Genomic DNA, 26,412 nt, shown 5'->3' with positions numbered 1-26,412 from the left:
ATTACTTAATTTCTTTTTCTCCTTCACAGGTAAGTTCTGTATGAATCTATAATTTTTGAAAACTATCACTACAATAAGAGAAATGTAGGAGCTTGTGTCCACCTACAACGTCCATGTCATGGGTTTAAAACGTGGTGAATGTGTGCAAGGACAAACGTATAAAAATACAATTTTATTATTTGAATAATCTATATCTTTATAACCTTTAAAAATTAAATCAAAATTTTATCATTTTTAATGGATTAAAGTACAATTTTACCTTTACTAATTTAAAATTTTAAAAAATTTAAAAAATCTAAAAAAAAATTCACATCTAAACCTCAGTACATTAAAATATGTGTTCAATGACAACTAATACAAATTTTATTTCTTATTTTTAATAACTAAAATATTTATATTATCTAAAAATTTTATCATAAAAACATCGTATTTAAAACATAATTGTATATTTAAAAATAATAAATAATAAAATTTGAAAATAGTAATAATAATAACATCCCAATAAATAAAAAAATCAAGTAATTTATATTTTATACCAGCAATTTGTTGAGTAAACAAGTGTAACGAGCGATTACTTATTAGATTTGAGTTTAATTCTTACTTTCTTATAACGTAAAATTAAAACATTCTTAACACAATGTTTTAAGAATAAGTTAATATGTAAATTTAAAATAATTACTTTTTTATTACATTATTGATCGCCGTATTCATTCTTTAAATCAAAATCAAATTATGACGATATTGCTATTAAACGCAAAAGTATTATATACATTTTATTTCTCTTTATTTTTAATATTAAAAATCAACAGATCTGCCAATTTTTATACCATATTAATACCACCAAATTTTTTTGTTATAAAATTCAAAAAACTTTTTATCAGAATTAGGCAAAATCATAGTACATTGTAAAATGTCAATTCCATCTTCAATTTTAATTTAAGAACAATATTGTATAATATTTTATTGGGTAAAACACAAAAAATATTCATTAAATTATAGATTTTATTTTATTTTTATCATTCAATTAATAATTTTTTAAATTTAATTACTATTTTTTTTGAAATCAAATATTTTAATGTTAATTGTCATTAAATTTTTTAGTGCCAACTTATGTGAAAATTTTGGAATTTCCACGTAAGTTTCCCAATTTAGCATTATCATTTTTACCGGTTAGACTATTGAAAATACGTCTACCTATTTGGTAATATATATAAATATAATATTAATATTCTGCATTTTTTAGGTAAGATATTTTAATTAATAAATCGATATTTAAATAATAGTAATCTTAACTAATTCACTTTTTTGTCTGTCTTACCAAATTGGCATTTCCGTCATTTCATTGAATCTGTCGCCGTAATTCTTACCAAATTGGCATTTCCGTCATTTCATTGAATCTGTCGCCGTAATTCTCTTTCTTATCTAAGGGTGTTTACGTAACTTGCGAAACATATTTTAGTACCAAAAAACCGGCCAATCCTATCTCCGTCAATGCTCGTATTCCAAAAGGACGAAGCCTCTCCCAATAGTCAATGCTTCCTTTCTCAAGCCTGAACATTCGCTTCCCCTGTTTTTACTTTCTCCCAACTCTAACCCAAAATTCCAAATTTATCCTCCAGTTTCTCTCAAAACAACCATCCCCTCCCTCCATTCTTGTCCTCCCAGATTCCATTATCGGTCAAAGATCCCCTTTACTTTGATCAGCAACAAAGAAACAACAAGTTTCACCTCATGCGATGCTCAAATAGAAGGAAAGAAGAAAAAGAGAGGAGGAGGAGGAAGAAGAAGAAGAAGAAGCACTAGGTTTCATTGTTGATGGATTTAACTGAAGGAGTTGGAGAGAGTTCATCGCCGCCGAGAAGCTTCGGTAACTTTAACAGCTACGACATCAGAAATGACGTTTTCAATCGCTTAGTTGAAATCGGCTGCGAAGAAGCTATTTGGAACTCTGACTTTCGCGACAACTTGGATGCTCACTTCAATCGCTTGCTGCTAGGTGAGAATTAGTTATTATACAAATGATTTGTACGTATGTGTGAATCTGTTTTATACGTATTTTTATGAAGGATTTAGAAATTTTAAAGTAGGATAGGTTAAAGCTAAGGGAGCTTTTCTTTTCTTTTTGGGTATTCAGTTATGCACTTGATGTTAATGTGGAGAGAGTGGAGGATGTCTTGTTACATCAGAAGCTACTTGAAGCTGCGAAAGATCCGGAGAAGCGACCGGTTTATCATATCCGCTTCTTTAGCAAGTGCTTACGGTTTAAGAAGAACACAACCCGGTTTAGTACCTTTTTGCTATATTCATGGCATGGCTATCAAAACAGGGCAAAATGGAAATATCATCTTTTATTTCAACTACTGGTTCATATGTACAGCGGTAGAAATTTGGACTATTGGCCTTAGTGTTCTAATTCAAGCAAAGCGGTAGAAACTGAGATTAGTAGAGTAGTGAGATTTAGTTTTTCTTTTAAAGAAAAAGTAGGTGTCACAAGAAATATATCTTATTCGTTTTAATACGTTACTGATCCATGATAATTAAAAAAAAGAAAAAAGTGTGTTAGGAACCAGAGTTTTGAAGAATTGGGCATAGATACAGGGTTTGTGGAACAGTTTTAGCCTTTAGGAACATAGGAATGTTGTGCAGAGGGACATCGGTGCTTGGAAGTTGGAACAATCCCTTTTACTGTAATTTCTGGTGTGCAATTGACCCTTATGTCCGTGAGAGAGCTTTAAACAATTACTTATCATAGAGTATAATTATTCAGTAGTAAATTCGTTAAGTCAAAACAATTAGTCTTATTTGATCTAGCTTCATTAATTGCATCATGTTGAAACCTAATGCCGTTTTGAAATGAAGGTTATAGGTACACTTTTCCAATTCACTTCTGTCAAAAAGGTTTATCAATTTACAAAGGGAAACAAGTTTTTAAAAAATTGTTTGAAGAAATTTTACTTGGAGAATATAAATATATATTTTTGTTATTGTGCCCCAAGTTTGAGATACTGTGACCCTACTGTTCTTTTTCCCCTCCCATATCCATAATAGCTGGAGTGAATGAAGGGCGAACACTGGTACTTGAGAAATAATTTATAAAGTTGCATGCATTAATGTTTAATTTAGTAGAGAAATGAAAGACTAGATGTAATTGTTGAACCACAAAAGCAAGTAGCTCATTGGGTCACCAAGCCTTCCTCGTCAAATTGTATGTCTTAAAATAAAATGAGTTAAGGCATAAGCAACGGGGTTAAGATCTTGCCCAATTGACGGAGACATACAGTAGTGTTATTTGGGTTTTAGCCTTGTCATGTCCCATCGTCACCCATTCATATCGATGATATGTTCTAGCAGGGAGCAAGCTATGATGCTAAAGAGTTTGGCATCTACAACAGCAAGACAAATCAGGATTCAAAGCTAATTGCTGCTGATGAAATAACTTGGAAAACTGGCTATTTCAATCTGAAGAATGCGTAATTGATGCTGGTACTAACTCCAGTGTTCGCCCTTTAGTCTAAGGTACCATTGTTGCTGATAGGATGGAATGTGCCCCAAGAATGTCTTGGATGGGTAATGGGTGTAATTAATAAAAAGACTAGAGACAGAGTTTGGTCTTGTCTAACATTACTTGCTTCAGCCTTGGCGGTTGTTGCACTTGCATAATAATCTATTGTTCGAATATTTACAGGTTTAGAGACACAGCTGTCTGATTATCCAAAGTCATAAAATCAATCATCATTGGGTAAAATCCCGTATTGGGTCTTTCTTTTTACAGAATGTGAAATATAATAAAGCCTATAGGTGGAAGAAAGGGATCCGGAATTTGAAATACACTAAAAAAAATTACTATGTTGTTTAATTTCACTTGAATAGTGCCGATTTTATACTCCAGTACCAGAAGAAGAATTTAAAATAAATAAAATAAATCAATTTTTAGAATCAGGTTAGCAAGAGGTCACTCATGGACCATGATTGCCCTACATGCAGACAGAGTAGTGAGAAATATGACAACGTGGAAAATGCATAGGAGAAAGTCCTCACATAAAAAGTGCCTTGAAGAAGTGTTTTCAAAAAATTTGGTTTAGGATTTAAGTGTTTTAGTATTGCTATCTAAAAGTGCTTTTGAGAAATTAAATTTCATTTTAGACATAATGGTGTAAAGTAAAAAATATAAGAAAATAATATTATTAATATTTTAATTTATGAAATATAAATTTTAAATTTTTTTATGCAATTAATATGAATTGTTTGTAAAACTTAATTTGAATATATAATCTATATTTTAAATATTAGAAGATAATTATTACAAATTCAAATATATAATTTCATATATTTGAAATAAATTTCAATAGGAAAATAATAGTATACCCAATGTAAATATTGCATAATAAATTGGATTTTAAAAGAGGGCTAAATGTCATATGACTCCGTAAGTGTTTTTTAAATGCAAAAGCTAAAAATTTTAGCTTTTGTGTTTGGGTTCAAAAACACATTTGACTTCAAAAGCGCATTGTTCTTTATTGCTTATGGTGCTGAAAGTGCTTTTAGCTCCAAAAGGACTTTTGTAGCTCAATGAATAACCCCCACCAATAGGCATTGTTTTTGTGAAGTAGGGAGTTAATGGTGTTCACACTGTTCATGGCTTACCTGGAAATTATATGTCACTGCTCATATGTCTTACACAACTCCATACGATATGCATAGTCATGCATCTCAGTGTATGCTAAGTGTTTGTTGCTTATATATTGTAAAATGCCTTGAATCAGCCTTTCATTTTGTTAAAAAAATATAATATGATTCTTATGGTTACACACTGCTACTTGTGATATCTCACTTTCAAGTATATATTTTGACACTACTGCAAATGGAATTATATAATTTCTTCTCCTTTTGCAGACTACTTTTTTTTTTTTTCACAGAAAGTCTGTTACTAACAATATAAAAGGAAGGGGGTTATATAAGTTGTTTTGTGGATTTTGGAAAGTAAAAGTAGATGAATAAACTAAACTGCAATAGTATAGTCAAATTACTGTTTCAAGCTAATAATAACAACCCTTAAAGAATTGTATCCTCTTAAAACATTTTATACTTTTGTTCCCATTATATTATTACTTCTAGATTATTCTTGATATTTTCTTCATGTGATGCATGATTGTGTTGCTCTCTTTTTTGCATGTTTTCTCCCTCTTATGCCATGTAGAACCTTTGCACCGGAGAAGATAATAATGATGATCAGCAAGATATAAATTCGTTGTCTGCACAAGGGCCTTTTGGTGATGGAGATGGTGAAAAGGTTGTACCATCATATAAAAGGTATTTATGCATAAGATTATTAGTTCTTTGTCCCTTTCCCTTTTCTCTGTTTGATCCTAAACGATTTTTATTTCATTAATAACATTTTAATGTCTTTTGAATTGGATCTTTTATTAATAATTTTATTAATTAATGCTTTGTCGCTTTCTGTAAATAGAAGCAGGGATCATCCAGTTGACTTTGAAGCTTGCTCTAAGCTTGAGGACCTAAATTTGGATGTCAGAAAGAATTCCAAGTGTGTAGATGATAGATATCTCACTGAGAACTTTTCAAAAAGGTACTCTGTTGAAGATTTGTTACACCAGTCCTTTGAAATTTCTGCAAATCTTTTCCTATTTATTAACTTGATTATGTATGAGGAGATTTTCCTACTTTCAGGAATGAGAACCTCTGTATTTCTTTTTGGTGAGTGGGATGTGGGGGTTTGTGCTTGTTGATGTGTGCTCATTTGGATCTTCTTCGTAGAGATCTACTTCAAACTGAAATAAAGAAGCTAAATCAGAACATTATCAACATTATATGCTAAATAGCCAATTCTCGGTGCTTGTATCATTCAGTTTAGTACCTGCAACATTTTTGAAACAATTTGTTTTCATTTCCTTTCCCATGATCTGTATGATTTTTGGTAATTTATTTCTTGTCTTTTTAGGTAATTTATTTTTTCATTGTACAATGAAAGGTTAGATAGTTGTCATTGGTATTACAAAACTTGGTTGCAGGTGGTTACTGTACTGAAGCTTTTGTCTTAAGGGTTTTATCATTCTTGGGTATTTTAGTTGTTGCTTTCTAACAATCTAGATGGTTAGAAGATCTCCGAACATTACTTTGGAAAAGGTTCATTCAGGAGCATTTTGTTCATTCTGTATGTGCTTATTCTCTTAATCTCTCTCTTTCCCTCCCTGCACTGACAATTGAAGCAGAATTTTGTATAACAATCTATGTCTGCGTATGTCCACATGTTTAGCATACTTATATGCCCAACGCATGTATATTAGACTTAGGCTTATAAATGCTGCTTTCTTATATCAGTCTTGTATTTGTCATATTTATGTGTGGGTGGTGAGTTGGCCTTTGGTAAATGTTATGCAGGCAAGAGATTGTACACCTTCCAATTCATGAAGTGATATTTTCTACCACTGACAGGCCAAAGCTGCTTAGCCAGGTATGTTTGACAACAATGTAATCTGTTGTTTTTCAAATTTTCAAATAACACCTTTAGATTTTTCTCTCAGCACTGAACACCCTGTGGTTTCTATATCATAGGGTTAGAGTGTACACTATTTTCAACAAAATCATAAAAGTGTCCTCATATTAATAATTAGATGATAACCACCTATGGTAACATGAGAAAATTGTGGGGTACTACATGTTAAAGGAAAAAGCTGCAAAGTGTTATTCAAAAATCTGTTAACCAGAAGGGTACAAATCTAGTAGAATACTGACCAGCTGTTGTTTCTTTCTAGCTTTCTGCATTGCTTTCAGATATAGAGCTTAATATTCGTGAAGCACATGTATTCTCAACAACAGATGGCTACTCTTTGGATGTTTTTGTGGTGGATGGATGGCCAGTTGAGGTATACATTACTTCATTATCTGTTTTCTTGTTAGTGTCCTCATATCTTTATATTTTCTGGTGAGTGTTAAGATGTATAACTAACAAAGAATCTTGCTTTACATGAGATACTGTATTTTCTGCTGTTGACATTGGCAGAGTTTTAGGCAGTTCCTTTTTTTCTTTTGTGTTGAATTCTGTAATATGACTTGAACATTTGACCATAAATCCAAAATTCACAACTTTGATGCTTCTTTTATATTAAAATTTATCAAGTAATATGTTATTCAAAATATAGTTTATCCCCAAAGCGTAGCCTTGTAATGTATTAAAGAGCATTGTGATTGTATTTCTTTTATGGCAGGGATCTCTGCTGAGTCCAATTGTTGCTGACTTTGCAATGTTGTGGCCAGGATACAGATGGTTTATATAAAGCTATGGAAGAAGCGGTTAGTAGAAGCAAGGTGAACCTTGTCCATGTGAATTCTATTTATGGCCTTTCACTTTCCTTCTAGTTTAGTTGCAATCTAAAATTCATTTCAAGTCCTAATGAAGAATGGGCATTATTGGTACTGGGTTTTGTTTTTACAGTGTGTTTGGACATCACAAAGCTAGTCATTATGACTGCTCTTGGCGTTAAATTTTTGAAAGATTTTCTCCTTCTATTTGGAAGTTCAAATGGTTCTTGAGAGAACAATTGAAGAGCTTTTCTCATTTCGTTGAACCTCTTGATCTAGCCACCACTAGATTTGTGCATTTTACAGATAATCTGTATGTAAATTTATACCTTCATAATTGATGAGCAGATTGTAACCCTGGTTTTTAACCCCTATAATAATCTGAATTTGATGCATTTATTTTCTTCATCTTTCTACTATTACCCCCCTGTTGGATTCTGATGGATCTCACATAATGTATGCTTACACTTTCGTATTTGCATGACTTTGTCTTTTAAGTATTACTAATGGATGCCAAAAAGATAATTTACCTTACGATTCTTTGGAAATGAAGGGATCATTGTCTGGATCTTTGCGTTCTCATTCTGCTATAGATGATGCATCAGCTACACAATCAAAATCTCGAGATTGGGAGATAGATAGAATACTTTTGAAGATAGGAGAAAGAATTGCTTCTGGATCTTGTGGAGATCTGTAAGTTTTGCCCATATGAACTTGCTTCTTCTGGATCTACTCTATTCTGTAATTTTGTTCTGTTGCTCAACCTTCTTCTGATTTTCATCTGAAGGTATCATGGTATCTACCTTGGACAAGATGTTGCTGTCAAATTTCTTAGGTCTGAGCATTTGAATGATGCTATGGAAGATGAGTTTACTCAAGAGGTGGCGATTCTACGGTGAGAAGCTTTAACTGTTACTTTAGAGTTCTGTGATGTTTCACATTGTCTTTGCCGCAATCTTTAAATTTCTGTTGTCTACTCTGTGTAGTTTGTTCAATAGCCCCTTGCCCTTTTTCACTCACCTCCTTCACCTACTCACCTACCCAAAAGAAAAAGATAAATGAAAGGAAAGAACAATTAAATTTGTGAACTCTAATGTTTCCACGTTAAGGTGTCTCATTGTAGGTTCATTCTCCCATAGAATTCTGTCTATTATGTCTGACACCACCTCACCTTAATAAGCTATAGGCATGAAATCATGTTGAAACTCTGTTGTCAAGTCTTAGAAATAGCTCTCTCTTTGTCTAGAATCTACCTTGGAGTAATTATGCACTTGCTCATTAGGCTATAAATTTTGTTAGTTTCCTCTAAAGAAAAATATTCTTAGTAGAACAATACATTTTACCTCTTGAGATCTACTTCAGCAAAATGCATTTTTATATATATACATTTTACCTCTTGTATTGCAAGCAAATAAAGTTAAATAATTTTTTTTTCTTGCTTTTTCTTAGCAGTAATCTTTTTGCCTAATTTCTGAAGTAGGATATGGTTGGTGCAGGTATTTGTATTTATGTAGGACCACAATCATATGGTTATTGATTTTATTTTTTGGATTCTTGAGTGTAGAGAGGTCCAGCATAAAAATGTTGTTCGTTTTATTGGTGCATGTACAAGTTCCCCACATTTGTGCATAGTAACAGGTATGAAACTTCTGAAGGCTAAAAAAAGAAGTCTTTTTTGAATTGAAGAGGCTTCTATTCTAGTTATCCTCCCTTAGTAATCTGTCATCTTGAGTCATCTGTTGAGAAAAGTTTTTCATTATAATTGTTTATTTTGATTAGTTAATCATGTCAGGGGACCTTCTATTCTTTATTTTTCATTTTGGGTTGTCTAAATATCTGTCAGAGTATGGCCTTAATTTGGGACCCCAGCTAAAAGAATTTATGTAGTTGATAGCGGCCAGGGCCTTCCAATCACACTCTCCAGAGCACACACCATTCACTCACTGTTTCAACTTTAGTATCTGTTAAAATTTCTCATTTCACAGTTCACATTATTATTTGCAGAATATATGCCTGGGGGAAGCCTGTATGACTATTTGCATAAGAATCATAATGTCTTGACGCTCACTCAACTGCTGAAGTTTGCAATTGATGTCTGCAAAGGGATGGATTATTTGCATCAAAACCACATAATTCACCGGGACTTGAAGACAGCAAATTTGTTAATGGATACGGACAACGTATGATTTTCTTAATACCATTGATCTGAGAGTGCTGAAAAGGGATTAGTTTATCTGATTTTCTAACAATTAAGTTGTTCTTGGTGATCGGCAACATGACTGAAGATTAAGTTGAAAACCAGAACCTTGACATGCGTCAGAGTTGGGTTTTCCCTTGTAAAAGTTCTTAAAAAGGGTAAAACTTGCATGAAGGATAGTAACTAATTTAATAAAATTGCATACTGTTAGTGAACAGAATGCTGCTGAAAATCCTTAGGTTTATCTGGCTAAACCGCAGATTATGGTTGTGTGTTGAATTACTTTTAATCCTTACTAGATATTGATGGACTTGAAATCTTTTTGCTTGGTGGTGTCCTTAATTAGGAAATTAGTTCAAGTTCCTCGTGATATGTCTAAAAATACTTTTTCATTGTGTTAATACTGTCTCCGGTACTGAGGCTTGTTTTATCCTGGTTCTAGGTATCTATAATCTTCTCTCACTGAGTGCATGCATGCCGTTGTACTTTCTTTTTAAAAGTTTTTATTGGAGTGGTTAAGCTGAAATATGGCTTTGTCTTTAGTAATAATTACTTCAATTTTAACGGTATCTTCTGTTGGTAGTGACTTAAGTTCTATGGCTCAAATTTAATTTCGTCATAATCAGCATGTGGATCATCAAAATACTGGCGGAGAATATTAATGGTTTATGCCAGTCAGAATTTTTGAAACATCAAAAAATAAGTGATCTATATCATTAATATTGTCAATTGAGAATTATCTAATTGGCAACCAAGCACATGCAGGGTGTTTGAGGAGTGGCAAGCATCCTATGTTTTTCCAGAAGATATTGCGAGTGTTTAGATTCATCATAAGTAGCAAGTCATATATTTGCTTCAGTGGTTTCATGTTGTTGGAGTTTGGCATGCTTTATTACACTGTTTATGACGTGAACTTTGATAATTTAGTTTGTCTCAAGCGAACCTCCTGCTTTTAGAGTTGTAAGTTTTTGCGAACAAGAGGAGTCACATTTTGAAGGTATACTACTGGACCTAATATGGACATGGCCATGAACCAAGCGAGCAATGCCAATTTTATTCATTTTATTTTATGGTGGTTAAAGTCTAAAGTATTTTAATGGTGATAGAGAGTTTGATAGGTTAACTGAAGTTAATCACAATGACTTCAAAGTTTGTTGGAATTTGGCTGTTTAACTTTGATTCTTGGATTAAGGGATGTTGTATGTGAATCTGGCTCGGAAGCAGGAAAGCAAGGGTGCATCAGCAAGAAGGTAGTTAAACACGAGGGAAGGACTTCGGTAACAAAGAAGATAAGAGAGAAAATAAGACTAGTTTTATGTATATGGATTGATGTGTAGACATGATCTGGACCCTCGAGGAAGTCCCCTAGCCAGTGATGGAGTTTCTTTTAAACATTTTTTTTTCTGAATTAACAGAAGTAGTTATAGTGCTTCTGGCATCTTTGATCCATCTTTCATTCTATATCTATCAATGTACTCCTAGCAATAAAGCTTCTACCAGTTAATAGGGTAGACAGCTAAGATAGCTGACATTAATGTTTATTGGCACCTGTAGAGTTGTTTATATCACAATTTGAAGTGAAATTTTTGTAACATTTAGTGTTTTACTATTTCTGATCTTGAGGTCTTTATGTTTTCTTTAAAGGTTATTAAGGTAGCAGATTTTGGAGTGGCTCGGTTCCTGAACAAAGGAGGAGTAATGACAGCTGAGACTGGGACATATAGATGGATGGCACCTGAGGTGTGAATCTCTTATGTTTATTTCTTTTTCCCTTGTCCAATTGACTGAGGGAGTGTAGTTGCCTTCGTTAATTATTTCAAGATTTGGTTTATATTTTTTAAGCCTCATGGGGAACTTCCTCAGTCATTTGTGAAATTACCTCAAACTTCTGTTCATTTATAAATGCTCTAATACTTGGATACGTTGTTCCTTCCATAATTTTTGCAATGAAAAAGTAGTTGCAGGGTTAATGGTGCAGTCCTTATTCTCCATGTCATGTGCCATAATGTCTTACTAGCTGTATTTTCCCATCTTTCTTTATTACTCCTACAAGGTTATAAACCACCAGCCATATGATCAGAAAGCAGATATATTCAGTTTTGCTATTGTACTCTGGGAGCTAGTGACTGCCAAGGTATTTCCTGAAATTGAAGAAAGTTAAAGAGCTATTTCTATGCTAAAACGTTGGAAGTCAAACTTTCGAAAATTATTTTCCTTGTTGATGCAGGTTCCTTATGATACCATGACTCCATTGCAAGTTGCCTTGGGAGTGAGACAGGTCTACTTTTCTATTTATGGAATTAAAGAGTAATCTCTACTATATCATAGTTTATGGATTTTGTTCGTTTAATTTCAAGCATGATATAAAGATGGCTTTCCTGTAATTTTGCATTAAAATTTCAAGTTCTATTTTGCTGCTTCCAATATAGTCTCAAATGTATTACTTCTTCTGTAGCTCAATTGTGTAACTTGAAAAATGAAAACCATCAATCTATTGATGCTGTGTGGTTCAAAGTCTAACCGTTTCATATGTTTGGGCTTTCTTAGAAACGGAACTAGTGTGAAAGCCATAAAGTTTAATTTGAGAACATTAAATTTGTTAGTGTTATAAAAGAGAACTCCAAAATTTTGAAGTTTTAACTTTAAAGCATTCATGCTGGGAATGGTAAACATCGATTCCTCATACATGACCTGAAGTTTAAGTGTCTTCTATGGAACTGAAAAGTCATAGGCATTCTGATAAAAGACAGACAGATGCCAACATTGCATAACAATGTAATTGGCATGAATTAGGATGTTGTTTCCGCTAAAAGTTTGTTAATTTCCATGGGAACTCTACCAAGCCACTGTATAATAGAAGTTTCATTTATGTCTTGCTATTTCATTTCAGGGGTTGCGTCCAGATCTTCCCGAGAATGCACATCCAAAGCTTGTAGACTTGATGCAGAGATATTGGGTAGCCACTCCTGACAAGCGGCCATCCTTCTCTGAGATAACAGCTCAGCTTGAGACACTTTTTGAAGAGGTTGAGGTAGAATTTGCACAGTTAAATCGTCCTTTTTTGATGTTAAGGTTAGAAATCTGTCTCCTGATTTAAGTGTGTCACGCAGGAAACGGCAGAAGCATTGAATGGAAACTCTAGATTTTTGTATCCATGTAAAGATTTGAAGATTTCTTTTCGTTAGATATTTATAGAGATCTTATATAATTGAGGAAAATAGAATTTCAGTAAAGACTATGCTATATACTTAAACGAAAGGGACAAAGAAAATGTAGAATTTTTTTTCTTTCTAATGGAACTTTCTTACTTGAACACGGTGTAAAAAGAATGCGTGAAGCAATATGATATTTGATACGAACTTTCCGAGGCAGGAGCTGTTGGTATTTGGTATTCTACTCTTTGAATAGTAGATAGGAAAATATCTGATAATTTTGTAAAGGATAACATGAACGCGGAAGTAGTGTAATAAATATAGTCATTTAATGCACACATTGTGTTTGGGATTTGTTTTAAGCAGTTTGTGTCATGCTCATGTTTAATAGAATTGATAAAAGAATACGTGCATAAGTTTACGTACGGTTGGAAGCCAAAATTAAAATTAAACATAGACGAGACAATCCCCGAGCACTGCTGATTATTAGGGGAATCGAATTGTGCAAGAATTGTCAAATAATGGAGTATTTGGGACTCACATGATTTGAGTCATCTTTATATCAGCATTAAGTTATTGCTCCAGATTGACCCTCTTCTTTCAAATTCACTTGCATTCCAGTCCCTACCTAATTCCTTCTGCATATTGGTTCTAAAATTGGTTGCACACCCATTTACTTTTTATTTTACTCTTGTTGAGGGACAAAACAGTAGGAAGAAGAGTTGACAGCTCCGAGAGTAACAAGAGCCGCGGAAGGTAGAGTCAAATATTCTTATATGATTAGATTCGATGATGGAGAAAGAGTAGGAGGAGAAGCATTATGCTCCTCCTTGAAGCTAAGGATGGGCAGTTACAGGCTACAATCATTGTCTCTCAACCTTGGGCTTTCACTGCAAAATAAGTCTTATCATAGTCGGCCACTTAAAGAGTACAGTAGGTTTCTAGATAAAGGAATTTGAGATGGAAATAGACTAGACAAGGTCTCATGTGTTCCATGCGGCAATACTTGTCATTGACAAAGTAGATCAAAAGAGTTCCACAATTTATGTATGTGTATGTTCACAAAGCTTAGAGCTGAGAAAGCGTTAATTTTAGAAAGGTCGTGGTTGGCAAAGATGTGTTACAATGAAATGGAAGACAACGAAGCTTAAATAAGTGAGATATTCATAATATTTTTTAAAGGTTAAAATTTAATGGATGCTAACCTTTTTCACATATTGCTTTAAAGCTTAAATTTATTTTTTTAACTCATAATTTTTAAATGCCAAAAATGGTACTCCATGAAAATAGTTAATTTGGGAAAGAACACCAAAGTTTCATTTTTAGTGGTCATTTAGATTCTTCTTCCATTTAAGGTTATTTATATAACTCGAAAAGATAAAAGAAAATTAACATTACAATTTTTATTGTCATAGAAAATTCAGTAAAGGCTTCACTAGTAAACATTTGGTCACCTCTAAGCCTTGCAGATAGGGGGATATACAATATGTAGAGCTCTTTTAATCTATCTTGTCAAGAACATGTGTTAGATTACTTTTCGCATGAATCACATATGAAACCTTATTAAGTCTATGTCAATTACAGTGTTGCTTATCTAGAAAGTTATCATGCTCCTTAACTGGCTAACCATGATATAGATGCAAGCCACGTGTTAATGCCCAAGGCTAAGGAGAGATTACCTTTGCCGATAAGTACTAGTCCTTGGCCTTAGAAAGGTCCGTCTTCTTCCTCTCTGGCTATCCACTTTTTTGTCTTTATGCCTTGTGCATCTTCTTCCCTCTATTCTTGTAGTTTTCAGTACTTCACCGTCATGTGAACTGTTATCTTCCATCTCTTCCCTCTTTTAATCTCAAGTCTCAACAAAATAAAATGTAAATAATGCAAAAGTGTATAAAAGATTCAAATAGTTTATAAATTATATTCGAATTAAAATTATTACTTTTAATTAATAAATGTTTACCTATTTCTATCTACACAGTGAATAATATCACAGAAAGTTCTTAAGCAAACAATTTTACAGAATTACATTATAAAAAAAAAAGTTAAATGAATTGAACTTTAGAAAAAAAAGGGAAGAGAGGGACTAGAATGAATGGTAGCACCAAGCAATATTAGTAATGGCGAAAAGGACTTCAACCATGTGGGGTTGGAGTCGTTGAATTCAAATTGTCCTTGTATTTATGTCATACACGCTTGCAAAAGCAAAATGCATGTAAAAAATCAAAAGGAAACAAAACAAAGATAAAAGAAAGTGAACAATTTGGTGGCATGTTATGTCCTCCATACAGTATATGGGATATATATATATATAAATATATTAAACACTAATTCATAATATATATAAATGGATATCTGATGCACTATCATCACACTCTTTCAATGTTATAAACGAAATTAAAATATATCACACTCTTATATGTGTATATATATACTTTATAATCGCATGTTATCCTTTTAATTTTATTAATAAAATTTAAAACCACACCAATAATGTATCAAATACTTTTTTTAATACATATTTTATATGTAATTCACCTTTAATTTATAGTTTAATCTTTTATTCTCGATATAAAATTCTTAGTTTAATACATTGAATATAATATTAAACCTGGAACTTGTTAAATTATATTTTGAATGAGAAAAAAAGAAAAAGAAAACAACTTGTTGAATATTTAATCCTAAAGCTCTGGAAATGCTGTCAATGTCCAACACTCAACTATATTTGTATAAATATGTAATATGTGCATTAAACTGTTATTACCATTGGCAATACCATGAAAGCTTGATTAGCCGACGCAAAGTTTTTTATCAGTTTAGGAAATTGTTGAAGAAAAGCTAACTAATCCACAATAAGCTACATAGTTTATAATTGGAGAACATGATTGTTGGAGACTACTACAAAGATTTATCAACTTTCCCCTATTCATGATAGAGTAAGTAAAGATTTGGACCCTAATTTGAACCTAACCATTACCTTCCACACATTTACACCATTTTTTTATATATAAAAAATATAAAAAATTGAAGACAAGATAAGGAAAAGGAAACGAAGAATCCAGGTTTAATCCTACTGCTTTGCAAAAATAAAAATTATATTGAATTGTTGAATTGTTGAATTAAATGGTAAAATTTGAATCGTTGGATTAATTTTGAATTGATCTATTTTGAATGGAATGGAGTTTTTCTTTTGGAAAGTGAATGTAAGGTGGGGTGAGGCATTTTTCTTTTGGGTTTGGGGAGGTGGTGACAACGGGTATGGAGCGATTATGATAATGCTTGCCATCTTGCCCTGCTTCATTATATGAAATTATCATTTTATTATTGTATATATAATTATTTAAAGGATAAAAATGTAATAATGTCTTCTAGGAAAAATCCATATGTTTTATATTTAATTTTTTTTGAAGAATTATGTTTAAATATTTATTTATTTTTTAAAAAGATTGAAAATATTAATAATAAGTAGCAAAAATTAAATTGAAGTAAAACCGGATGGGATGGGATGGGATGGGATGCATCCAATGTCCATGAAGGCGATAGTGATTTTCAAGTTTATACATTCATAATGAAACAGTACAAGTAAAACTCTAGAGCGATAGTGAATTTAACAACTTTCCTTATCTCGCTCTATTATCATCTCTATGAGTAACTTATTCGGTATGTTTATTGCAAGATGACAACCGAAATTAGATTTATATATTACATAATGAATCTCAAATTCTTTTTTTTTCTTAACATATATCTCCAACATAATTTGCATTATATGATGAAGAAAACAAAATATTAGCTATTTGCCCCCCACCTTATTTGATTTGGTCTCCTAATATAAAAAGAAAAAGAGAAAGAGAAGGAAGGGAAGAAATGGAGGTAGTGGGAGAGTCTGAAAAAGAAAATAGATGTTAGGCAATGACTAAACAAGCTGCTTTAATTACATGTGGGGTTGCAGAGTTGGTGAACTTAATTTGTCTTTATTTATGGCCACCAAACAAAATTTGGATTGGAAATACTTCCATTTACATTACATTATTTATACACTAATTTCCACTATCATCACCACAAATTTGTAACATTTGATGCCCTCATAGTAATTTTATTTTTGTATATTTCCAATAAGGTAATCTTTTTTACTCAATGATTGTGACTTATAATCCTATAAACTAATAATTTAGTCTCCAATTTAAGAATATACATTCATTTGGAGAAGATTGGAATACATGCACCATTTTTCTTGTTTGGGCAGTGTTGACTCTGAGTCGGTTGTTTGTTTAAAGAATATTATTGCAAGTTGGTAAATATGTAAAGAGAAAGTTTACTTTGTTTTCCCATAAATTCCATAGTTACGTCAAAGCATTCATTCTCTCCCCCTCTCTCTCTCTCATGCTAATTTTATTATAAATTTTTATTATATTTGTTCTTTTAAGCATAATATTTAAAATTATGTATAACTCTTCTTCAATTCATAAATAAGAGGATAAGTCACATACTTAAAAAGTAATAATATATACATTTACCTACAGCTTGTTTAAAATGAAAGCATTTCAAAATTTTAAGACTTTGTTTAACTGAATAATTAAAAGCCAACTTGATTGACTTATATGCACTTGTGAACATGTTACAAAATTAGACAGTTGATGTATGTCTTCTTTTAACAACTGTTTAATATAAAGAAAGATTATTATTATTATTATTTAAATGATATAAATAATCGACCCAATGTATAAAATGAATCATCGATCTTATAATCTTTAAATTTTTAAAAATATTAAATAAAGAAAGATAAATTTTAACACAAACTAACCAAGATGTGCAACAGACCCAATACATAATATTTATTCACAAAATATATAATATTTTAAATCGGAGTTAGGTGAATAATATGGCATTCCATTTTGACTTTTCAAACTATGTTATTATACCATTTCCCATCCCATCAATTCATTAACATCCCCCGCTTATTTATTTCTGTGGCTCCCACCGTATCAGATCATGTTTGTTATCTTTAGACGTGATTTTTTTACCCACCTCATCTAAAATAATTAATTATTTTACTCATGTCAAGTACGAAAATGATCTACTCTCTGCAATGCCTGTCGATGGTGCTTCACATACCGCCAAGATTGCTCCCCAGTGACGATTTAATCTCTATTTTTCAAAATACTCATTGAAAATATGAATATTTAAGAAGGGAAAAAAAATATATGTGTCGTTCATGTGTTAAATGACACTAATAAAAATTTTAAAAAATGTGAAATAAAAAAAATTGAAAATAAACAATTAAAATAAAAAAAAATAAATGGAAAGATAATTCTTGCTGATTCTTGTTTTCTTGATTTGTCAATATCACATCAATGGATGAAATATTATTTAAAAAAAATTATCGAGTGGAAAGAAAGAGATATGGGAGAAAGATAGGAGAGACAAGAGAGGGAAAGTTAAATATGAGAAATGAAAGAAAATAGCAGCTATGTAAAATAGAAATATGAAAGGGAATTAAATATTTTTATGAAAAATTGATAATCAAATATGATAAAAAGAAAGAGAATAATATATATGAAAAATTAGTTCAAGTTTTAATTCTGTCAATATTTTAAACAGGTTTAATTTTTTTTCCCTAATTCTATTTTTTAGCCTTAATATTTTTACTCAAACCCTCTTAAATTTTGAATGAATTTTTAGGTTTAGACGAATAACCTATGAATAGATCTAAAAATAAGTCTGTTAGCCTCAATATATGTAACACAAAAGAGGATATGTTTTTAGTCAATGTAGTTTTTTTATTTAATTTATATTTTTACTTCACATGTGGCATTTAAAAAAAATCAGGTGAAAAAAAATATTAATTCACATATATAAGCTCTTCCCTTAATATTTTAATGAATCTTGAGTGATTAAGATATTTGATTTGATATAATTTAGTGATTAAAATAGAATATAATTTATATTTTAGTGATTATTTTTGTACTTTATTCTAAAATAATTACAACAAAATATATCTAATTTATGTCTTCATCTTTTAATTTCAAAATATTACAGAATAATTATTAAATTATTTAAAAATTTTATTTAAATTATTAAAATTTTAAAATCACGATTGTATGAAATCTTCGTTCTCACTATAGACATTAATTGAAAGAAGTTTGATATATTTTTCATAAATTTTAAATAGTCTAAACTCTCTAAAGTGGGCCAGGCTGGTCACCCGAGCCATCAACACTCTGCAATCTCAGGCATGCATGCATATTTATATTAATGAAAGGATGAAAAGTAAAAGTGGTAATTATTTTGTTTATATAGCCATTCAAACCTATATAAGTAATGTAAATATTCCTTACACTTAAAAGTAATACTACAATTTTCCTTACACTTAAAAGTAATACTACACCTACCTTTACAAACAAAAAGGCTAAAGCCAGTCAAGTCCTAGACCCACTCTTATTTATTTTCTGCTAATTTTGCATCTTCAACTGCAGGTTCACTACAGGAAAATAGGGCTTTAGCGGCGTTTTATCAAAAAACGTCACAAAAATTGTAAAACACATAGCAATAGCAGCGTTTTAATAAAAACGCCACTAAAACCAGAGCAATAGCGGCATTTTAGTAAAAACGTCGCTAAAAACAGAGCATTAGCGATGCTTTTGGTAAAACGCCGTTAAAAGTCATATAACCCCTAAACCCAAAAAAATCATAAACACTAATCTATAACCCCTAAAATAATAATTATTAAAATTTATGGTTATACAATATATTAAATATTTTCTTATATAATCGTAAAAGAGATAGTATTGAATTTAAAATATCGAATTAATTATTATTATAGTTTATGGTTTATGGTTTAAGATATATGGTTTAGGGTTTAAGGTTTAAGAGTTAACTAGTATTTGAAGGTTTATGATGAATTATGAGTTTAGGGATTATGTTTTAGGGTTTAATGGTTAGGGTTAAAGTTTAAGGTGTAAGGGTTTGGGGTTAAGGGTTTAGACTTTAGTGTTTATGAGACAAGGGTTAAGAGGTTTAGGGTTTAGATTAATTAGTATTTTTTAATTTATATATTAAACGATTTCTTATATAATTGTAAAAGAAATAATATTAATCTTAATATATTAAAATTATAATTATAGTTTAAATTATTTAAGAGATAATAGATAAACTTTATATATATTATTAAATATTGACTATCATTAATTAATTATTATGGCTTCCAAATTATATCAAATAAAAATAAATATGAAAATTAAGAGATTAGTGGCGTTTTTTAAAAACACCACAAAAAACACTATTATAACAAATAAAAATAAATATGAAAATTAAGAGATTAGTGGCGTTTTTTAAAAAACTGAAAAGTACTTGTGCAGGTCTGGAGTAGGTCAATCAAGAAGCTCTACTGGAATTAAACTGACAAGTAATTGTAGTATGCTTGTAGTTAAAGTTTCTTATAGTGAACATCATGTTGTTTATTCGGTAGAAGTTTCAAAGATTTTACTTTTTAGAAGAAAGTGTATTGTAGTCATTAGATTGGGTTTTCAAAGATTGATTATGAACATTTTGATCAAATGAAAAGTTCTCTTATTAATGTTTTTGAACTCAAAAACAATTTAAAACGTGTCCATTGTTAGGTTATTTAAATTTTGTATGATCATTTAAGGTAAGAATGAATATGAAATGATTAAAAAGGAAGATGAAATATATATGGTCTTTAGTGGCGTTTTTGGGGAAAGCATCGCTAAAGATCATGTCGTTAGCGGCGTTTTTGGGGAAAAGTGCCGCTAAAGGTCCTGTTCTTTAGCGGCGTTTCTTAAAAAAGCGCCGCTAAAGGTCCTGATCTTTAGCGGCATTTTTTCCTAAAAAGCGCCACTAATTTTTGCGGCGGTGTATATAGCGGCGTTTTTTGCGGCGCTTAAACACACCGCTAAAGGAAAAAAAACGCCGTTAAAAGTTTGTTTTCCTGTAGTATCTGCAATGTTCTTGTTCTTTTTGCTATGAAAATGTAAACAAACAAACAAATTCAAACCCATAAACGATGACCGACCCCTCGATTATTGGGTATAATTTATTTTTTATTTATATTTAACAACCATAACATTTTAAAATCTATATAAAATTAATTTAACTTTTACAAAAATTAGTTGGCATGGGTACATTAAGGGTAAAATATAAGAGTTCACACCTCTCCCTCTCTATGAATATATGAAGAAATCTAATTATACCAATTTAATTAAATTTGTTTTATACATTGGTATAAAATTAATAATTATTTAATTTGTTCATGGTATTTATTATTTGAGGAGAAATTTATTTACCTTAACGTAAAATTTTAAGTGATTTTATATATTTTTGTAATCTTTTATACGATTAATATTTTAATAATTCAACTGTTAAATTTATTAATAATATTTCTACTTGCTGTGCATATAATTTTTTTAATAGATTCAATATCTTTTTCACATCAATCTAATATATATATAACGGTTAAAAGTTTCTTTTACATAAATTAAATAGTTAAATAAATTTAATTTATACCAAACTTGATATACATAATTTATGTAAATGAAATATGAATTATAACGATTTAATTGTTAAAATATTAATTATAAAAAAATTATAAAATATATAAAATCGTTTAAATTTTAAGCTAGTATAACCAAAAGTAAATCCCCCCTTATATTTATATTGAATTTTAAATAAATTAAAAATATGCATATATAAAAACATTAGAAAGAAAGCAAGTCTTTTCAACCCCATTACAGTACCACACTTAAAACCGAAAAGCCCCAAACAAGTAGAATATGATTGATTATAAAAAAAACTAACATGGTGCTTTTTGTTACAATTAACTTGAATTTTTAAAAAATAGAATTAATTTGATAGAATATATAAAATATTAGGAGTTAAATTTGTTATTATATCAATCAAAATAATATTACATTAGCATTCTGTTTAGTGACTAAATACATTTTAATAATGAAATGACTAGAATTGAAAATTCACCTAACAGGGAGCGACAAAATTAACAAAAAAAATGGTGACCAAAATAGGAACTCATTAAAAACTTGAGTGACTATTTAAGTAGCTTATCCTAATATTTTTATGCCAATTTTACTAAAAAATTATCAATTTGATCATTATAAAATTATGAAAATAAAGCAATTTAAATTTTTTATTAATATAAAAACTATAAAATATAATTATAAAACTAAAAATATATAAATTTTGCTTAAAAATATTTAAAAAAAAAGTAAAAGTGCATGTGAGAGGGGTCCTGCACTCTTATTTGGTAACACCCCTTTTGAAATTAAAGTTATTTTTATTATTTTATTTATTTTTATTAAAATATTATTTTTATAGATAATGTCATTTGATTTATTAACGATACTACTTTTTACTGTTTAAAACTATCATTCTTATAAATAATTTACTTTCTATCTTATTTTTGTAATTAATTTTTTTATATAATCAAAATATTATTTTTTTATAGGTGATATTATGTGATATATTGATGACATTGCCTTTTACTATTCAAAACTATTTAATCTCATAAATAATTTACTTTCTATCTCATTTTTGTAATTTTTTTATATAATTAATGTAAAAAAACCTTATAATTTTTGTCTGTGTGTGATATAAATTAAAAAAAATTAAAGTTTTAACTCTATATATATATATGGGGTAATAGACTATAGCACATATTTCCTTTTTTTTTATTCCATAGAAATTTTTGATACACTAGATCTATTGACACCCACTTCCATAGAAAATATATTTTATTTAATTGAAATTTAAATATATTTTATTTAGTGTTTTTTCTAAGATAATCGGTAGTTATTCTAGAATAATATGGGATAAGGTTTTCTCCTATATATTTGCTTTGCATATTAGCTCTCCAACGTAGTCAAAGTCAACTGATAAGTACTTGACCATTAAGTACATGAGAGGATAATTGTTGGATGAAACCGAGTGGAATTTAAGTGAAAAATGATTGAGATAATTGAGTTGATAGAGTTTTATTTATAAAAAATGATATATAAGATTATTAATGTTATTTTTATAAGTAATTTTTTTATTTCTAATTAAATTAATATGGTAACACCAATAAGTAAAAACCTTTATTTTATTAAAAATCAAACCCATCACCCCTGCATTTGCAAAAAGGTTGGAAAAAAAAACACATAAAATCTAGGAAACATTGTATACTAAAGCAGCAAGAAATACGAGAACCACTGAATAATACAAATGTGAAAACGATGAACCCCTTGTTTTTTATTGACCCTACTACTTGTCTACATCATTATTGTTTTCTTTTTCCATCTCTTGAAACGCGGAGACTAGGCCACCTCTCACTGCTCTCTTTCTCTGTCGCTTTATTGGATCACACTCTTTTGTTCCCCTGCAACATGATGTTGTTCTTTGGTTATTCAACTCACTAAAATTAAACTAGAAAAATAATGTGACATAATGCTCCTTCAAGAGATGCAAAAAATAAATGTAGGTTACCTTGGTGCGGTCAAAGCCATTGCTTAGTAGTGGTGAGGAGGAGGTGGTGATGAGTAGACATAATGGGGTGGTGGTGGAGGAGGAGACTTGTAATAGTAAGCTGGAGGAGGGGGGGGAGGAGACTTATATTTGTAGACTGGAGTGGGTGGTGGGGGAGACTTGTACTTGTAAGGGTGCTTGGGTGGTGAGGGTGGGGGTGGGGGTGGAGACTTGTACTTGTAAGGGTGCTTGGGTGGTGAGGGTGGGGGTGGGGGTGGAGACTTGTACTTGTAGGGGTGCTTGGGCGGTGAGGGTGGGGGCGGGGGTGGAGACTTGTACTTGTACGGGTGCTTGGGTGGTGAGGGTGGGGGTGGGGGTGGAGACTTGTACTTGTAGGGATGCTTGGGTGGTGATGGTGGGGGTGGAGACTTGTACTTGTAGGGGTGCTTGGGTGGTGATGGTGGAGGTGGTGGTGGAGACTTGTACTTGTAAGGATGCTTGGGTGGTGATGGTGGGGGTGGAGGAGACTTGTACTTGTAGGGGTGCTTGGGTGGTGATGGTGGTGGTGGTGGAGACTTGTACTTGTAAGGATGCTTGGGTGGTGATGGTGGGGTGGTGGAGATTTATACTTGTAGGGGTGCTTGGGTGGTGATGGTGGAGGTGGTGGAGGAGACTTGTACTTGTAGGGGTGCTTGGGTGGTGATGGTGGGGTTGGTGGAGACTTGTACGTGTAAGGGTGCTTGGGTGGTGATGGTGGAGGTGGAGGTGGAGGTGGAGACTTGTACTTATAGGGATGCTTGGGTGGTGATGGTGGGGGTGGTGGAGACTTGTACTTTGGTGTTAGGTGGATGGGGGGTGGTGGGTGTAGGAGGTGGTGGAGATTGAGTAGTAAGCCTGGGGGGTGGGGGTGAGGGGGGGGGTGGTGACTTGGTAGGGGGGGCCGGAGGGGAGGAGGAGATGAGTAAGGGTAATTTGCTAGAGTTTGAGAAGGCAAGCTAAGAGAGACGATGAAGAGGAGGAGAGTGAGAAAGAGAGAGGTCATTGGAGACCCCATATTTGCCACAAACATTGGGGTTTGGCTCTGCTCTTTGACAACCCCTCCACTGCCTTTATATAGATTTTGGGTTTACCATGTACGTAATGTAATCATGGTAAATCCCACTTAAAACTTGTTTTTAACCTTCGTCACAGTCAAAGGCCATTAATAAATGAAACAATATTAGAAAAAATAAAAAAACAGTCCAGTTTTGAACGTGTGAGTAGTATTTCATGCATGTTACGAGAAATAACTGGAGAAGTTCCAATCGTTGAATATATGATGGCAGCACCCCAGTCCCACTGACATGCTCGCTAAGCAGACAATAAAGTAATCATACTACAATAACTCATAAGAAGTAAAATAAACAAGATTGAATGGTTTAAAAAATATATTAATTATAATAGTTAAATATTAATAAATACAACAAAAATCAAATACCAAATTCAGAATTTAAAAATTCCCGAATCCAACCCAAAAACTTAAAATCCAAAATTTAAAATGCGTAATCTAAAATCCAAAAGAAAAATAAAATAATTATATGTTATATTTGATTATGTTTAAAAAGTCAAGTCCTTAGAATATTTTTTATTTTATAGGAGTGATTATGTATCATTTTATTATTAATTAATGATGCATAATATATGTATAATGACCGAGCATCAAATAAAATACTAATACTATATTCGAAATTGAATCCTATCTTTATTAAAATATTTATATAAAAAAACTTTTAAAGAATGAGGATAAATATCAAAATTATATATGAATTTTTATCCAATGCATAATGTTATACGTGAAATTTGATTTGATTCAATTACCACAAATCATTGACAACATTATTATATTAGCACCATTTTACATTAATATATTGCATAAATAAATAATTATATTAATCTAAAATAAAAATAAATATATGTATTCATTTCTTTAAATGTGCATAGTTGAATTAAAATTTCATATATACATAGGAATCGCAATTCAAGTTTCATGTATATAGTTCCACTAAATCAAAATACGTTTATCAAATTACATGTTAAACCAAAATTTATATATAAATTTGATATTTTAAAAAAAAAGTAAAAATACAACCATATGAACAATTATAAAGATTATACAACATTCAAATCATTACAGGTAGAATTTAATCATTGCAAAAATAGATTACTAAAATAAATTTAAATATGACTCATATAATTTATACAAAATAAAATTTAATTTTAAATCCTCATAACTTTACCAACACAACTAAAATTTCATTTGCTAAAAAATGTCTTAAATTATTAAGCATTGTTTTTTAAAAATAATTATATGTTTTTTTATGAAAAATAGTTATATAAATTAATTAAATTAAAATTACTTTGAAACCATTCCGAGGCTGCCTAACATTTCCATGATTTTCTTGGCTAAGGGATATGCGAGGGACCAGGCGGCTAGACTACGCTCTTTCCTGTGTAATGTCCAGTTTTCCTACTTTGTCGTTTCCCAAGTTTTGTATTATATAATAGGAGTACTATTGAATTGATATTATCCATCGATCAAATCTTAATTAAATTGTAAAATAATTAAAATTTTATTGTTTTTATAAAGTAAAATATATAATTTTATAATAATTTTATATAAAAAATAAAAAATATATATACATTATAGGATTTAAATTTAAGACATCATAATATTTAAATTAAATTTTTTGAATCAACCTAATATAAATTATTCTTTTTAGAAAATAAGGCATTGTTGAAAAAGTTCAATTAACTGAAAATTAATAATTTTAGTAATTTAATTTTTTAAACACGTTTGAGAGCCAACGATAAAAACTACTAGATAAAATTTTCTTAAAAAAAATATGGAAAATAATAAGTAGATAAGGACTTACCTATCACTCAATAGAAAATAAATTTAATTTTTTTATTCTATTTATTTTAAGATTATATTGTCCTTTATTAAACAATCTAATTATATCCCATATTTAATTTTAAATAATTTACCACTCCGTACTTAAAATTTCAACACTTAAAATTTTTTAATTTATCAAATTATTCTTTTTAAACTATCTTAACTTCATTATTTTAACTAAAATCACATTCAATCATGATATAATTTTTTTAATAAATTTGTTAAATTTTTTTTATCCACAGAAGTATGTTATGTAATTTTATTCTAATGCAACCATACTTAAATTATTCTATAAATTTTAATGTCTGTAATGATGTTACATCTAGTAGGTATATTAAGAAAAA

The 26,412-nt window shown here is 30.7% G+C and overlaps 3 protein-coding genes across 3 annotated transcripts; 2 read left to right on the top strand and 1 right to left on the bottom strand.

Moving 5' to 3' along the window:
* Positions 1–1,480: 1,480 nt before the first annotated feature.
* On the top strand, positions 1,481–3,676 carry LOC121229526 (uncharacterized). Its single transcript, XM_041114125.1, has 2 exons — positions 1,481–1,996; positions 2,135–3,676. The coding sequence occupies exons 1-2, from the start codon at positions 1,816–1,818 to the stop codon at positions 2,428–2,430; spliced, it is 477 nt and encodes a 158-aa protein (XP_040970059.1). The 5' UTR covers positions 1,481–1,815; the 3' UTR covers positions 2,431–3,676.
* Positions 3,677–4,411: 735 nt separating this feature from the next.
* On the top strand, positions 4,412–12,888 carry LOC121228896 (serine/threonine-protein kinase STY46). The gene is made up of 16 exons (XM_041111913.1): positions 4,412–4,426; positions 5,198–5,310; positions 5,468–5,587; positions 5,689–5,715; positions 6,400–6,472; positions 6,774–6,884; positions 7,276–7,326; positions 7,874–8,013; positions 8,108–8,215; positions 8,885–8,958; positions 9,325–9,500; positions 11,162–11,257; positions 11,571–11,651; positions 11,745–11,795; positions 12,408–12,548; positions 12,628–12,888. Exons 1-16 carry the CDS (start codon positions 4,412–4,414, stop codon positions 12,700–12,702), a joined length of 1,452 nt encoding a protein of 483 aa, XP_040967847.1. The 3' UTR covers positions 12,703–12,888.
* A 10,265-nt stretch (positions 12,889–23,153) lies between these two features.
* Positions 23,154–24,242, bottom strand: LOC121228895 (extensin). The gene is made up of 2 exons (XM_041111912.1): positions 23,811–24,242; positions 23,154–23,760 (listed from the first exon to the last, which is right to left on the bottom strand). Exons 1-2 carry the CDS (start codon positions 24,203–24,205, stop codon positions 23,181–23,183), a joined length of 975 nt encoding a protein of 324 aa, XP_040967846.1. The 5' UTR covers positions 24,206–24,242; the 3' UTR covers positions 23,154–23,180.
* Positions 24,243–26,412: the final 2,170 nt, after the last annotated feature.

The sequence above is a fragment of the Gossypium hirsutum genome, chromosome A05, assembly GCF_007990345.1.
Source record: "Gossypium hirsutum isolate 1008001.06 chromosome A05, Gossypium_hirsutum_v2.1, whole genome shotgun sequence".
NCBI lineage: Eukaryota > Viridiplantae > Streptophyta > Magnoliopsida > Malvales > Malvaceae > Gossypium > Gossypium hirsutum.
The sequence above is the reverse complement of the archived record's forward strand: the minus strand, read 5'-3'. Positions and strand labels throughout refer to the sequence as shown.

Bases quoted from the DNA above. Each gene is read 5' to 3' on its own strand.
- LOC121229526 (XM_041114125.1), top strand. From the start codon at position 1,816: ATGGATTTAACTGAAGGAGTTGGAGAGAGTTCATCGCCGCCGAGAAGC. The intron at 1,997-2,134 runs GTGAGAATTAGT...TTGGGTATTCAG, and splicing joins CTTCAATCGCTTGCTGCTAG to TTATGCACTTGATGTTAATG.
- LOC121228896 (XM_041111913.1), top strand. The intron at 5,716-6,399 runs GTGAGTGGGATG...AATGTTATGCAG, and splicing joins AACCTCTGTATTTCTTTTTG to GCAAGAGATTGTACACCTTC. The intron at 12,549-12,627 runs GTAGAATTTGCA...TGTGTCACGCAG, and splicing joins CACTTTTTGAAGAGGTTGAG to GAAACGGCAGAAGCATTGAA.
- LOC121228895 (XM_041111912.1), bottom strand. From the start codon at position 24,205: ATGTTTGTGGCAAATATGGGGTCTCCAATGACCTCTCTCTTTCTCACT. The intron at 23,761-23,810 runs GTCTCCTCCACC...CCTACAAGTATA, and splicing joins AAGCACCCCTACAAGTACAA to AATCTCCACCACCCCACCAT.